At 35.2% G+C, this 17529-nt stretch overlaps 1 protein-coding gene and 1 pseudogene across 1 annotated transcript in view; both read left to right on the forward strand.

The window, feature by feature from the left end:
* The window catches only part of LOC145254554 (uncharacterized), a 143876-nt gene extending 126829 nt beyond the window's left edge, over nucleotides 1-17047 (forward strand). Inside the window, exons 25-27 of the mRNA XM_080113079.1 lie at nucleotides 11769-12351; nucleotides 14545-15756; nucleotides 16837-17047. Of these exons, the coding sequence (XP_079969205.1) occupies nucleotides 11769-12351; nucleotides 14545-15756; nucleotides 16837-16856 (1815 nt within the window). The 3' untranslated portion in view covers nucleotides 16857-17047. The remainder of the gene's footprint in view (nucleotides 1-11768; nucleotides 12352-14544; nucleotides 15757-16836) is intronic.
* On the forward strand, nucleotides 9561-9694 carry LOC145255024 (U2 spliceosomal RNA; annotated as a pseudogene).
* Nucleotides 17048-17529: the final 482 nt, after the last annotated feature.

Here is a 17529-nt window from a genome sequence, read left to right on the forward strand (position 1 = left end):
ATGTATCTGGGCCTTGATAAGTGGAAATGCCTAAGTAACAAAAAAATAGATATATAACAAATTTCCCAAATTTGACTACTGTGCACTTTTCAACTCTTATCCTCGAGTGGCCTCTGGGCCTTGATAAGTGGTCATATATATTTTTTACAAAATAAAAAAAAAGGTTGGAGTCGCTGAATAACTCATCCTCCCGTTAAAGCGGTTCCATCCTCTTTCCCCAATTTGACTACTGTGCACTTTTCAACTCTCGTCCTCGAGTGGACTATGGGCCTTGATAAGTGGTAATACATATTTTATGAAAAATATATATATATATATATATATATATATATATATAACAAAATAGGTTGGAGTTGCTGAATAACTCATCCTCCTGTTAAAGCGGTTCCATCCTCTTTCCCAAATTTGACTACTGTGGACTTTTTAACTCTCATCCTCGAGTGGCCTATGGGCCTTGATAAGTGGTAATACATATTTTTTAATAAATATATATATATATATACCAAAACAGGTGTGAGTCGCTGAATAATTCATCCTTCTATTAAAGCGATTAAATCCTCTTTCCCAAATTTGACTACTGTGCACTTTTAAACTCTCATCCTCGTGTGGCCTATGGGCCTTGATAAGTGGTAATATATAGTTTGTACAAAATATATATATATATATATATATATATATATATATATATAACAAAATAGGTTGGAGTCGCTGAATCACTCATCCTCCCGTTAAAGCGGTTCCATCCTCTTTCCCGAATTTGACTAATGTGCACTTTTCAACTCTTATCCTCGAGTAGCCTATGGGCCTTGATAAGTGGTAATATATTTTTGTTATAAATATATATATATATATATATATATATATATAAAAAATAGGTTGGAGTCGCTGAATAACTCATCCTCCCGTTAAAGCGGTTCCATCCTCTTTCCCGAATTTTACTACTATGCACTTTTCAACTCTCATCCTCGAGTGGCCTATTGTCCTTGATAAGTGGTAATATATATTTTTTAATAAAAGTATATATATATATATATATAAAAATAGGTTGGAGTTGCTGAATAACTCATCCTCCCGTTAAAGCGGTTCCATCCTCTTTACCGTATTTTTTATACAGTGCACTATTCAACTCTCATCCTCGAGTGGCCTATTGTCCTTGATAAGTGGTAATATATATTTTTTAATAAATATAGATATAAATATATATATAAAAAAACAGGTTGGAGTCGCTGAATAACTCATCCTCCCGTGAAAGCGGTTCCATCCTCTTTCCCGAATTTGACTACTGTGCACTTTTCAACTCTAATCCTCGAGTGTCCTATGGGCCTTGATAAGTAGTAATATATATTTTTTACAAAAATATATACATACATATATATAACAAAATAGGTTGGAGTCACTGAATAATTCATCCTCCTCTTAAAGCGGTTCCATCATCTTTGCCGAATTTGACTACTGTGCACTTTTAAACTCTCATCCTCGTGTGGCCTATGGGCCTTGATAAGTGGTAATATATATTTAAAAATAAATATAGATATAAATATATATATACCAAAATAGGTTGGAGTCGCTGAATAACTCATCCTCCCGTTAAAGCGGTTCCATCCTCTTTCCCAGATTTGACTGCTGTGCACTTTTCAACTCTAATCCTCGAGTGTCCTATGGGCCTTGATAAGTAGTAATATATATTTTTTACAAAAATATATACATACATATATGTAACAAAATAGGTTGGAGTCACTGAATAATTCATCCTCCTCTTAAAGCGGTTCCGTCATCTTTGCCGAATTTGACTACTGTGCACTTTTAAACTTTCATCCTCGAGTGGCCTATAGGCCTTGATAAGTGGTAATAGTTTGTACAATAGTTTGTACAATATATATATCTATATATATATATATTACAAAATAGGTAAGAGAGAGAGAAGAGGGTGAGAGAGAGAGAAGAGAAAGAGGTAGAGAGAGAAGAGGGTGAGAGAGAGCAGAGAAGAGGGTGAGAGAGAGCAGAGAAAGAGGGTGAGAGAGAAAGAGGGTGAGAGAAGTGAAAGAGGTAGAGAGAGAAGAGGGTAAGAGAGAAAGAGGGTGAGAGAGAGAAGAGGGTGAGAGAGAGAGAGGTAGTGAGAGAGAGAGATAAGAGAAAGAGGTAGAGAGAGAGAGAAGAGGGTAAGACAGAGAGAGAGAGGGGTAGTGAGAGAGAGAGATAAGAGAAAGAGGTAGAGAGAGAGAGAGAAGAGGGTGAGGGAGAAAGAAGAGGGTGAGAGAGAGCAGAGGGAGAGAGAGAGAAGAGAAATAGGTAGAGAGAGAGAGATGAAGGTGAGAGAGAGCAGGGAAAGAGGGTGATAGAGAAGAGAAAGAGGTAGAGAGAGAGAGAGAGAAGGGTGAGAGAGAGCAGAAAAAGAGGGTGAGAGAGAGAGAAAGAGGGTCAGAGAGAGAGAGAAGAGAAAAAGGTGTACACAGAGAGTGAGAGAGAGAAGAGGGTAAGAGAGAGAGAGAAGAGGTTGAGAGAGAGAGAGAGATAAGAGAAAGAGGTAGAGAGAGAGAAGCGGGTGAGAGAGAGAAGAGGGTGCGAGAGAGAAGAGAAAGAGGTAGAGAGAGAGAAGCGGGTGAGAGAGAGAGAAGAGGGTGCGAGAGAGAAGAGAAAAAGGTAGAGAGAGAGAAGAGGGTGAGAGAGAGAGAAAGAGGATGAGAGAGAGAAGAGAAAGAGAGAGAGAGAAGAGGGTGATAGAGAAAGAGAGTGAGAGAGAGAAGAGAAAGAGAGAGAGAGAGAGAGAAAGAGGGTGAGAGAAGAGGGTAAATGTGCATCTTTTTTTATAGTAGGTAATGCTTGGGAGACTGTGCACATTGCCTCCTCCCCCCTCCCCCCTATAAACGCGGTTCCATTCATAAGAAAACAAACTCGTATAAAAGTAATTTTCGTGTATTTAAGCGGCCTTATACTGATAGCCACCCCTCCCCCTTCCAGTTTAACAGAGTTAGGAGGTAAAAACAAAATGGCTAAAGCCTTGTTTACATGGTAAACTATAGCAAAGAGCATAGTCATCTTTCTTCGCCGGTAAAAAACTTCAAGCAAAAATAAAAACATTTTCCCTACGTCAATTTTTATGTAATTTTGGGATTCTTCTTTTTGAAGTGCGATAAATCCGTTGGTAATAACGGTTCGACTCTTAAACTAATATTTAACTGTGTTATAGTATCAATGATACTCCTCGCAGGCAGCTTTAATGTACGTCAGAGGCTCAGCGTAGCCGACATTTTACTGAGCTGACGTCACGTCACGTGACAGCTAATGAATAATGTTAAAATGACAGGTTTTTTGGGGGGCCCCCCTGGGAGAAAAATGATCAGTTAACCCCCTTCTAGTTGTCCGTTTGACGTGAAATTTCGATATTTGTCATCCGGGTGATCAAGGTGCAATATGCTACCTAATTTGTCAACTTTGGTTGTGTCTGTCAAAAGTTTTAGCGTTACAAACAAACATACATACATACATACATACACACCGATTTTTGCCTTTTATATATATAGACTAGCAGGGCTACCCGGCGTTGCTCGGGACCGTATAAACAATGAAAAAACAAAAGCAGATATTGAACATGTTTGATTCTTAGGGGAGAGGAATCTTTCATCTCTATGTATTATTTGTTTTATCTACCCTAGGACTGATATTGTTCATGTTTTATCCCTAGCATAGGTAATTTACAGCATGTATATGAAATTGTTTTACCTTAGGGAGAAGAGAACAGGTAATATACAACATAATGTGTCTATATTACATCCCTGGCAACGCCTAGAAACCAGCTAGAACATGTATTTCAGTCAATCTTTATTATATCCTGGGCTATGCCGGGAAACCAGCTAATCTCTTTTTAGTGACTTGACCACCAAAATACCTCCCTAAGTGTGTCCTTTCTTTTGAACTTATTAGATATAGGTATCTAGAAATGTGTGTGAAATTTTGTTGAATGCATTGTTCACTATGATTTTCTTATTGTTCTACACAATATCAACTGTAGCGAAATAACACAGTAAACTTAGTGTAGTGTTAGAATAAAGAGCAAAGGAAAAAATTAGAATCATATTTTGTAATTGCAAATCTAAATTTGCTAGCATGTACCAGTATTTGCCAGGTTGTGGAAATTTGGAACTTATAACATATGTAGTGGCCTTTTCCTAGATACCTATTGCTAAAAATTATACTTTCATTTTGTTAGAAAAATCTCTCTTCAGATGCCCTGCATCATTCAAAATAAAAACAAATATTTTTATAATTGTTTCAGTATATTGCTACACAATGTGAAAGTTTTTAACGTTTGTAAAAAAAATCATGAATGTGCTTATATTGCAAAAAAGAAAATATCAGTGCACAGTATTGAAAGTGTTTGAGATTCAAAAGTCTGTAACATTTCTACTAACTTCATAAGATGTCATGTGAGAAACTGAATTGAATATCAAGACATTATCTGAAGCGTTTTTATTTTGGTGTAACATATGTGTTTACAGTGAACCTTAACTTTTAATAAACAGATTGGTATGCAATGACATAGGCTAAGAATCTTTAAAATATATATAAATTGGAAAAATGTGTGAACAAATGAAAAAAAAAATGATCCGCTCCACTTGATGACATCAAGCACAGTAATATTTTAGTGAAGAAAATATGAAATTGATGTTCAGTGATTAGTTTGGATGAATGAGAAAATGTAATTGTTTGATGCATAAAAATAACTCAGTTGCTGTATTTGATATTAAGCAGCAAAATATAGTGATTTGAATATTTGGGAAAACATCAAACCAGATTATGTAAAAAGAAAAAAAAAAGATGAAATTAGAAAATATATATTTTATGTTTATGAGTTCTGCCAATCAAAATTTTGTGGCAGAAATTGGGTGATTACCATGCAATTTTATTTTGGTAAAATTCTTAAATTATTAGAATGTTTATTATAATTTCTAATTAGTGACTTGTTATAATCAAAATCCGCCCTAAAGAGTGTCCTTTCTTTTATTAGGTATCAGAGTAGGTATCAAGATTTCTACTTCTATACAAATGTGATATTTCAGATCTGTACATAAAAAATTTGTTGAATATATAGGTTGAGAATTGTTCTGTGTCGCTCTCTCTCACACACACACGCATTCTCACTTTTATAGATATAATAGATAGATTACTCTAGATATATTTCCATATGTCTGAATACCCTATATACAAATTTTCAAATCTGTAGATAAAAAAATTTGTTGAGTATATAGGTTGAAAATTGTTCTCTCTCTCTCACACACACATTCTCAATTTTAGAGATATAATAGATAGATTATGCTAGATATATTTCCATATGTCTGAATACCCTATATACAAATTTTCTAATCTGTAGATCAAATATTTGTTGAATATATAGGTTGAAAATTGTTCTTACTCTCTCTCTCTCTCTCTCTGGCTACCTCACACACACATTCTAACTTTTATAGATATAATAGATAGATTATGCTAGATATATTTCCATATGTGTGAATACCCTATATACAAATTTTCTAATTTGTAGATAAAAAATTTGTAGAGTGCATAGGTTGAGAATTGTTCTCTCTATCTCTCACACACACACATTCTAACTTTTAAAGATATAATAGATTATGCTAGATATATTTCGATATTTCTGAATACCCTATATATAAAAATTTGTTGAATGTATAGTTTGAGAACTGTTCTCTCTCTCTCTCTCTCTCTCTCGCTCACACACACACACATTCTCACTTTTATAGATATAATAGAAAGATTATCCTAGATATATTTCTATTTGTATGAATACTCTATATACACATTTTAAAATCTGTAGATAAAGAATTTGTTGAGTATATGGGTTGAGAATTGTTCTCTCTCTCTCTCTCTCTCTCACACACACACACACATTCTCACTTTTATAGATATAATAGATTATGCTAGATATATTTCCATATGTCTGAATACCCTATATACAAATTTTCAAATCTGTAGATAAAAAATTTTTTGAGTATATAGGTTGAGAATTGTTCTCTCTCTCTCTATCACACACATTCTCACTTTTATAGATATAATAGACAGATTATGCCAGATATATTAAAATATGTCTGAATGCCCAATATACAAATTTTGAAATCTGTAGATAAAAAATTTGTTGAATGTATAGGTTGAGAATTTTTATCTCTCTCTTTTTCTCTCTCTCTCTCTCGCTATCTCACACACACGCATTCTCACTTTTATAGATAAAATAGATAGATTATGCTAGATATATTTCCATATGTCTGAATACCCTATATACAAAGTTTCAAATCTGTAGATAAAAAATTTGTTGAATATATAGGTTTAGAATTGTTCTCTCTCTCTCTCACACACACATTCTAACTTTTGTAGTTATAATAGATAGATTATGCTAGATATATTTCCATATGTCTGAATACCCTATATACAAATTTTCTAAACTGTAGGTAAAAATTTGTTGAGTATGTAGGTTAAGAATTGTTCTCTCTCTCTCTCACACACACACACACACACAAGTTCTCACTTTTATAGATATAATAGATAGATTATGCTAGATATATTTCTATATGTCTGCCTACCCTATATACAAATTTCCAAATCTGTGCCCAAAAATGTGTGGAATATATAGGTTGAGAATTGTTCTCTCTCTCTCTCTCTCACACATATTCTCACTTTTATAGGTTATATAGGTTGAGAATTTTTTGCTCTTTCCATCACTCACATTCACACTTTTATAGATATAATACATAGATTATGCCAGATATATTTACATATGTCTGAATACCCAATATACACATTTTCAAATCTGTAGATAAAAAATTAGTTGAATATATAGGTTGAGAATTGTTCTCTCTCTCTCTTTCTCTCTCTCTCACACACACATTCTCACTTTTATAGATATAATAGATAGATTATGCTAGATATATTTCCATACGTCTGAATACCCTATATCCAAATTTTCTAATATGTAGATAAAAAATTTGTTGAATATATAGGGTGAGAATTTTCCTTCCTCTCTTTCTCTCTCTCTCTTTCTCACACACACACAAGCTGAAAATTGTTCTCTCTCTCTCTCTGACTCTCTCTCTCTCTCTCACACACACACACATGGTCATTTTATAGATATAATAGATAGGTTATGCTAGATATATTTCTATATGTCTGAATACCCTATATACAAATTTTTAAATCTGTAGATAAAAAATTTGTTGAGTATATAGGTTGAGAATTGTTCTTTCTCTCTCTCTCACACACACATTCTCACTTTTATAGATATAATAGATAGATTATGCTAGATATATTTCCATACGTCTGAATACCCTATATCCAAATTTTCTAATATGTAGATAAAAAATTTGTTGAATATATAGGGTGAGAATTTTCCTTCCTCTCTTTCTCTCTCTCTCTTTCTCACACACACACAAGCTGAAAATTGTTCTCTCTCTCTCTCTGACTCTCTCTCTCTCTCTCACACACACACACATGGTCATTTTATAGATATAATAGATAGGTTATGCTAGATATATTTCTATATGTCTGAATACCCTATATACAAATTTTTAAATCTGTAGATAAAAAATTTGTTGAGTATATAGGTTGAGAATTGTTCTTTCTCTCTCTCTCACACACACATTCTCACTTTTATAGATATAATAGATTATGCTAGATATATTTCCAAATGTCTGAATACCCTATATACAAATTTTCAAATCTGTAAAGATAGAATTTGTTGAATATATAGGTTGAGAATTGTTCTCTCTCTCTCTCTTTCACACACATTCTCACTTTTATAGATATAAAAGATAGATTATGCTAGATATATTTCCTTATGTCTGAATACCCTATATACAAATTATCAAATCTGTAGATACAAAATTTGTTGAGTATATAGGTTGAGAATTGTTCTCTCTCTCTCTCTCTCTCTCTCTCACTCACTCACTCACTCACACACACACACACATTCTACCTTTTATAGATATAATAGATTATGCTAGATATATTTCCATATGTCTGAATACCCTGTATACAAATTTTCAGATCTGTACATAAAAATTAGTTGAATATATAGGTTGAGAATTGTTCTCTCTCTCTCTCTTCTCTCTCTCTCTTTCACACACATTCTCACTTTTCTAGATATAATAGATAGATTATGCTAGATATATTTCCATATGTCTGAATACCCTATATACAAATTTTCTAATCGGTAGATAAAAAATTTGTTGAATATATAGGGTGAGAATTGTACTTACTCTCTCTCTCTCTCTCTCTCTCTCTCACGCACACATTCTCACTTTTATGGATATAATAGATAGATTATGCTGGATATATTTCCATATGTCTGAATACCCTATATACAAATGGTCAAATCTGTAGATAACAAATTTATTGAATAGATAGGTTGAGAATTGTTCTCTCTCTCTCTCTCGCAACCTTACACACACAACCACACGCAAACATTCTGACTTTTATAGATATAATAGATCGATTATGCTAGATATATTTCCATATGTCTGAATACCCAATATACAAATTTTCAAATCTGTAGGTAAAAAATTTCTTGAATATATAGGTTGAGAATTGTTCTCTCTCTCTCACACACTCACATTCTCACTTTTATAGATATAATGTATAGATTATGCTAGATATATTTCTATATGTCTGAATACCCTATATACAAAGTTTAAAATCCGTAGATAAAAATACGTTGAGTATATAGGTTGAGAATTGTTCTCTCTCTCTCTTACGCACACACACACACACACACACACACACACACACACACACACACACATTTTCACTTTTATAGATATAATAGATAGATTATGCTAGATATATTTCCATATGTCTGAATACCCTATATACAAATTTTCAAATCTGTAGATAAAAAATGTATTGAATATATAGGTTGAGAATTGTTGTCTCTCTCTCTCTCTCTCTCTCTCTCTCTCTCTGGCTACCTCACACACACACACACATTTTCACTTTTATAGATAGAATAGATAGATTATGCTAGATATATTTCCATATGTCTGAATACCCTATATACAAACTTTCAAATCTGTAGATAAAAATTTGTTGAGTATATAGGTTGAGAATTGCTCTCTCTCTCTCACACGAAACTGTGCGCTCGGCTTCTTCCCCCCCTTCCCACCCCAAATGCTTGGGAAACTGTGCACTGTTTTTGTTGGTTTTCAAGCTGCCTCTTCCCCCCCCCACACACACACAGTTTAACAGTAGTAGGAGGTCAAGAGAAAGAGGGTGAGAGAGAGAGAAGAGTAAGTTGGTGAGAGAGAGAGAAAAGAGAAAGAGGGTGTTGGTTTTATATTTTTATTATCGTCTAATATTTTGAAAGCTGAATTTCTAATAAAATGTGCATCTATAGGAGATAATGCCTGGGAATGTGTTCCTCCCCCCCACAGTTTAACAGTGGTGTGACGTCAAGAGAAAGAGGGTGAGAGAGAGGGAAGAGTAAGTGGGTGAGAGAGAGAAAGAGAGAGAAAAAAAAAGAAAGAAGGTGTTGGTTTTGTGAAAAAAGTTGTTATTTACAATTGTTCGCATTCTTGGCCTTTTGGTCAAGATCAAAGTGTAGTATCTGTTCTTCAGATGCTGCACTTCTATTTCTTGTTCTCTTTCGGTGGAGGAGAAATCCTCCACGACTGAGACAATTTTTATTTTTGTACCTTTTCTCCACGTTAAAAAACGACCCTGGTGTCTAACTCTGTCCCGTGGGGAGGCATAGTAAATAGGTACAATTGTTCGCCATTAGTGGATGTTGACGTCACGTCACGTGACATGACTAAGCGTTTTTTTTTTTTTAGTATGAATAACATTTTTTGTTTTAATTATAAAGTCTACACTTAATTTTATAGAAAATGATTTATATATAATAGAAAAAAAAAATTACTGGTTTTGTTGGATTCAAGTGGACCCCCCCCTCCAGTTTAAGAGATAGCAGGTCACGTGGTAATATACAAAATGGCTAGCGTAAATATAAAGATCGGTTTTTTTATCGACGAATATTTTGAAAGCTGAATTTTTTTTTATTCCTGTACATTTTTTCCTGATATTTTTCGTTAAAACTCTTGTATAAATACTATTTTTAACCAGTTAAATACGTTGGAGACATTGTCATGGAGTTTAATAATCTCTAGAACAAAGCAGAAGAGAAATTACAAAAGTATCGGTAAAACAAAGTGTTTGTTTACATTTGTTCGTGTTCGCCATTACTGGATGTTGACGTCACGTCACGTGACATGACTAAGCGTTTTTGGATTATGTAATATTAACATTAAAATGACAGGTTTTTTGGGGGGCCCCCCTAGGAGAGAAATGATCAGTTCACCCCCTTTTAATGGTCCGTTTGGTGTGGAATTTCGATATTTGTCATGCGGGTGATCAAGGTTCAATATGATACATAATTTGTCAACTTTGGTTGTGTCTGTCAAAAGTTTGAGCTGACGTCACGTCACGTGACACGTATTGAATAACGTTAAAATGACAGGTTTTTGGGGGGGCCCCCCTAGGAGAAAAACGATCAGTTGACCCCTTTCTACTGGTCCGTTTGACGTGAAATTTCGATATTTGTCATCCGGGTGATCAAGGTGCAATATGATACCAAATTTGTCAACTCTGGTTCCGTCTTTCAAAAGTTTTAGCGTTACAAACAAACATACATACATACATACATACACACCGATTTTTGCCTTTTATATATATAGATGAAAACAGAGGTCGGATTTTTAAAAACATTTTATTGATATTTTACTTGAACAGCTTTTTTTCGTGTGTATAAAATCTTTTGTTCATAAGAGTAAAAACAGGGTGGAATGATAAAGTTGCTACCCCCATACATAATTCCATTTCCGTTTGATAAAAACCGGTTCATTTTTTATGTTGCAGACCATCTAGTTAGCCAGTTATGTACAAATCCCAAGAGCGACAGGAGCCTTCTATCATTCTGAAAGTGACACAATGTTCAACGATCAAAATCGGAGATACGCTGCTGTACAACCACAGCTCTCTACCGATCCAAGTTATAACAACAGGACCATTGCCAGCACTCTCAAAATGCAGAACCAGGCGGTTCAACGCTTGAGGGCACAGCTCAACGCATCGGACGACCCACGGTTATGGTCCTTGGTGTAGTTTCATGTGAGGGTCACATCATGCAACCTTACATATTCGAAGTCGGTTTGAAAATCAAATTGTACCTGAATGTGCTGAAGAGTGTGTAGATACCCTGGTGCAATCAGGTGGCGCATGGAAGGCTCCGGGTATGAAAGCAGTACTCGGCAGCGGCCTACAAGTTCAAAGAAACCCAGGCTTGGCTTCAGAAGCAGTGCTACGACTTTGTACCCTTCTCGCACTGGCCTTCTACTCCCCCGACCTGAACTCGCTTGACTACTTCGTTATGTCGAGAAAATCACCAACATGACCTCCCACAACACCAAAGCTAGCCTGATCGCCGTCATCGGCCGAGTAGTTGCCGAGCTCCCGTCGGCGCTTGTGGAATTGTGGAAAAAGTATGCTCCCGGATCTGTATCGAAGCGATGATTGACGTTGAAAGCGGGTTAATTGGATCAATGTCAGCTCTATTACATAATCAAGTTACCTGAATTGATTTTTTTCAATAAAAAGTTTAAAATAAAACTGCAGTGTTGTTTTTGGAGGAGACAACTTTATCATTCTACGCAATAGTCTTTCTAGATCAAAATTCAAAACTCATATTTCAACTGATAAATTTGTTCTCTTCTTTCTAGGTTGATCGTCTGTGGGCCATTTGGCAGGATCTTCAACATCATCGAAAATTGCCCCATGACAAAGCCTATTGTGCCTTGGACCAAATGGCTTTCCCGATGAAACCATTTATCTGGGATTCGAATCCCAACCCGACAACCCGAGCTGCGTCTACACCTAGCAAACTATTTGACTTTAAATCTCTTGGCTACAAATACGACAACCTGGATTTCCATGGCATGGATGTAGCTCAACTGGATGCGGCTATCAAGAAGCAGAAGAAGACAGACCGCGTGTTTGCCGGATTTTTGTTGCATGGAATCAAAACGTCGGCCGATGTCCACTTGAAGGTCTGTAATGAGGCTGATTGTAACGACGCAGGTGTTGTGTTCGTCCTCGGTGGCAAAACGGAAATGCCCTGGCATTTTGATCGAAACTTCAAAATGGACATTACACATGTCCTCAAGGAGATGCACATCCCCATGGAAGCATTGTTTGAACATGACAGCAAGTTGCATCTCAAAGTCGATATCGTAACCGTAGATGGAACCTCCCTGGACAGTAATATACTTCCGAAACCAACTTTGATTTACGCTCCAGCTAAAGGTAATACACAAAACTATATTCAAGAAATACACTCATCCTTATATATACAATTGCTATTCTAGTGGCTGATTCAGAAACACTTTCTAATGGCTAACAGACTGTTGACATCCTTAAAAATACTCGAGTTTATGTATACACTCACACCTATATCTATCTATCTCTCTATCTCTCTATCAACTTATATATCTATCTATTTATCCATCCAATTATCCTTCTCTCTCTCGCTCTCTCTCATATATATATATATATATATATATATATATCATATATACATATACATATATATATATCTTACATATATATATACATATACATATGTATATAAACATATACATATATCACACACACACACACACACACACACACACACACACACACACACACACACACATATATATATATATATATATATATATATATATACCACTTGATTTGGTCATTTTCTGAGTTCTACGTCTCAGCAATTATTGATTAGAATTGAAGAAATGAAGTCTCATTGGGGAGATAACGAACTGAATTGTGTTACAGTTTATGTGACATTTCCTCGTATGGTCACACTTTAAGGGGATCATCCATCACCCAGAATCTATCTTTTGGCACTTTTTTACAGCCATAAAATGGTTCAATCATAGTTATTTGTTTTCCTAGTTTTGCATATAAATTATAAAGTATCTCATATTTCGCTAAAACCTCTGGCCTTGATGGAGGGGAGAATAAAACTGTCTGCTATGGTTTCACATGATCTGAAACACCAATAAAGGGAGACTTGATTCCAAATATTTTTCATATGTTATATCTCCCTTCTTTAGTTTTCATACATATTAAATTTCACAGTGTATGAGGATTATTAGATACTGGGGATATTCATAATTATGATTTATTTCCAAAAGAGGGTAGCTATAACATATGAGAATTATTTGGAATCAAGTCTTCCCTTGCTGTTATTTCAGATCATTTTAAACCATAGCAGCAAGTTTTTGTCCCTCCTTCATCAAGACCAGAGGTTTTAGGGAAATATCAGAGGTTTTGAGGAAATATATATAAATTCACTTTTCATCTCGCCCAATCGTCAAAGACATGATTCAAAGCAAGCGGACCACACACACACACACACACACACACACACACACACACACACACACACACACACACACACACACACACATATATATATATATATATTAGTACAAAAATAATGTCGTTTTTTGACGATATCTTGAACGTCAAAAACATTATTTTTTGCGCCAACCTAATATAAATTGCTATCTAATAGCTATCGTTAAAAGTTTCACAACTATATTTTTACGAAAGGTTTCCACCCCCATTTTTATTTTTACATGAAATTTAATTAAAATAAATAGAGCCCACATTACCCGCCCTTTCGCCTTGAAACTGTGTTCATAATGTTTAGTTTATTAGTTTAGGACTGAATCATATATACAGAAATTTATAAACTTATACACTACCTAACTCTATATGCATGCACCCTCTAATGATAAAATTTATAAGGGAATGATGTGCTCATGTTACTCATCCTGTTGTCTTAAATATATCTTCCAAAACTCACAATGATCTGTTTATTTTTAAAAAATATTTACAAGGTAATTACAATGTGGGACTATCGAATTGAAGTGGGATTGAAGACATAAGATGAATATAAACAGAAAAATAAACTTTCATATTTGTTTATAATAAGTAAGAAGAAAAGATTATTTAATTTTCTCTTCCCTGCAGAAAATATATCGCGTGTCTTTTCATGGAAGGCGTGTTATTCTCATAAAAAGTGCTCGACTAAGCTCCAATATGTGGCCTTCTGTTAAACGTTCATAACAAAACTCATATAGTTACAACGAGTGTAAAAATCCCTTCTTCCTCTGTATGCCTGACGTTAAACGGACCTTCCATGAGCAAAGTTTTTTACATCAAGATCTGCACGTTTGTGGGACACATTTCCACAGGATTGTTTTTAAGTAATGTTAACATACTCTTATTGATCTGTCTTATTGATCTATCTCCTTAAGTCATCAAATTCTGTCCAAGTCCAATCATGGTTTATAATCCTCAATTTGTTATATCTCACGATTCAGCTGACACAAACTATTAACCTGTATTCTCGAGTGGGTATTGTACTTTATTTCTATAAATTATCAAATTACATCAGCATTTTAACTGTTTATTGTTTCTATCATTTAGGTCTGGTCATCCAAGACATCGATGTCCAAGATAGCAAATCTATGATCAGAAAGAACGTTAACAGTCTTAGTCCATCTGAAATCGAGAACCTGCGCCACGCCCTTGCTGCTGTACAATCAGATAAATCAAATAATGGCTACCAAAGTATTGCTTCGCACCACGGAATGCCCCTTAGCTGTCAGTATAAGAACGGTACTGCCTTTGCATGTTGTCAACACGGAATGATCACCTTCCCCCACTGGCATCGTCTTTACATGAAACAGATGGAAGACGCCCTTAAATCTCAGGGCGCTAAAATTGGTATTCCTTATTGGGACTGGACCACCGCTTTCAGCAGTCTTCCAATTTTGGTAACTGAACCAAAGAACAACCCCTTCCATCATGCTTATATCGCTGTTGCCGATACAAAGACAACCAGAAATCCACGACCACAGCTGTTTGACGATCCCGAGCAAGGCGACCAGTCTTTCTTCTACCGACAGATTGCATTCGCACTTGAGCAAACCGACTTCTGCGATTTCGAAATCCAATTCGAGATGGGCCACAACGCCATCCACTCTTGGGTTGGCGGCAGCAGTCCTTATGGTATGTCTACGCTCCACTACACTTCTTACGACCCGCTTTTCTATTTGCACCATTCCAATACGGATCGTATCTGGGCAACTTGGCAAGCTCTGCAGAAATACCGCGGTTTGCCTTACAACAGCGCCAACTGCGAGATCAACAAACTGAAGAAACCAATGGCGCCGTTCAACCATGACACGAACCCGAACCCGATCACCAAGGCTCATGCAACCGGCATGAAAACATTCAACTACCATGAACTTGGATACGAATACGACAATTTGAATTTCCATGGTATGACAATTCCTCAGTTGGATGTCCATTTGAAAAAAACACAAGAAAAAGACCGAGTTTTCGCTGGATTCCTACTCCGAGCCATTGGCCAATCAGCTGATGTAAACTTCGACGTTTGCCGTAAGGACGGAGAGTGCAAATTTGGCGGTACCTTCTGTGTTTTGGGAGGTGAACATGAGATGCCTTGGGCATTCGACAGACTCTTCTTATACGATATCTCCAGAAGTTTGACGCAGCTTCGACTTGATGCCCACGATGACTTCGACGTCAAGGTTACAATTATGGGTATCGACGGCAAGTCTCTTCCTTCTACCCTTCTCCCATCACCGACCATCCTCTTCAAACCGGGAACAGGTAAGATTTGATCTCGTAAACACTTTTTTTAATACTGTACTAAATCGCGTGCCGTGTTTAAATAATTGGACCCTGTGGACCCTATAATTTAAATGTTGACTACCGTATATTTCGATCAATGTTGCCTTTTATGAATGGTTGTCAAATTTCAGTCATTCGATGAAGTTGAAGATGCCCATTAAGAATTTTTCGAATGAAAGTGGAAAAATTAATACTCAGACCAAATTCGAAAGGTTGAAAATCGTTGGCGGAATCTCGGGGACAATGACGGTCATTATTTTGAAGTAGAGTTGGTTGTCTCAATTATTTGCCTGTCAAGTTTATAAGCTTAACCTAGAGACACAAAGTTATTTTTAATGTCCGTCGGAAAAGGTTCGAGAATACTATTATATCAACAAGAACGTATGTGTTAAAAACGAGTTCTTGTTAATATGCCATCATTTCCATTTCTTTTAAGACTTACATTCTTGTTAATATATCATGATTTTCAGACCATTTTTTACAGATCTTGTTCGAGTTTGTAAACATCGTTTTATATGTTTGATTCTATTGTAGTTTCTATGTAGTTGGTTAGCGTTTGTAGCTCGTATGGATTAGTTTCCGCAATCACGTGATATCCTTACAATTTTGACTGTTTCCATCATTATTATTTTTAATTGACAGGAGTTTTCACACAGACCATTATATAAAAAATTCTAACTGTGGTGATTCGAAGAGTCTGAATGAGAACAAGACGCTACCCAGATTTTCAGTATTCTTAACCGCTTTCGATAAATCTTGCAAATGAATTTGCATTATCGCAACAGCCATTTAACTTTGCTTTATTTCTGGTAACGACCATATGTCTTCACTGAAATTTGGGTTGTAATTTATTATTATTATTATTATTATTATTACATCTATAATGTCGTCTATGCCTTTATTGAATATATAAACTTAGACTATAGTACAATAATTCTAACTAATATAGTCTTGACTTCAAAACTAGCGGATACAAACTTGCCATTATTAATATATAAAAAGCTACCAGTTCATTTTCTTGACTATTATTAAATCTTTTTTTTTATTATTTTATTCCAGGAACACAGTTACGCCATTAATTTTTTTCGACTAAAATGGACGATCTGAGTTGAAAATAAACAGCAGGAGAATGAATGTAACGATGACTTGTGTACTGCTTTCGGTTAATTATTCTGTTTAATAGTTAAAATGATTTTTAAAAGGAAAAAATACAACATGAAACAAATAACTTAGTCTAATTGATATTGTTCAATAAAATGTTGCAATTTATTGTTTGCCTTTGTCTTTATTTTTAAAAATTTCTTTCTAATTTGTTTAAATACTTTGACATATAATTGAATAATGGGAATACTGCAATACTGCCATAAAACACAATTAATAGCCCACACAAGTATCAGGATATTTGAAACACCCATGTTTGATAAAGAGGTTTTACCTCGAAATATATTATGAAACACGGCCACACACTTTAGATCACTATGTGCAAGTTGCGACTAGATAAGTGAAAATACAACAAATCTACGTCTCAGCCGACTTCAATATGTTCATCTTCAAATATAATGTAAATAAATACTCGTTAAAGCGTCCTCTCGAATGAGCAATTCCTCTTAAGAAAATGTCTACCCACTCCACGGTTATTTTCAACCCTCATGCGATGGTACTCAAGCTCAATCGACGGTCTCTTTAATTCTTTTCCTCAAATGATCCTCGAGCATTGATAAACGATGATCCAATAGTAAAAATGTAATATTT

Source organism: Euprymna scolopes, chromosome 30, assembly GCF_053919585.1.
Source record: "Euprymna scolopes isolate OS-2025 chromosome 30, ASM5391958v1, whole genome shotgun sequence".
NCBI classification, from domain to species: Eukaryota; Metazoa; Mollusca; class Cephalopoda; order Sepiida; family Sepiolidae; genus Euprymna; species Euprymna scolopes.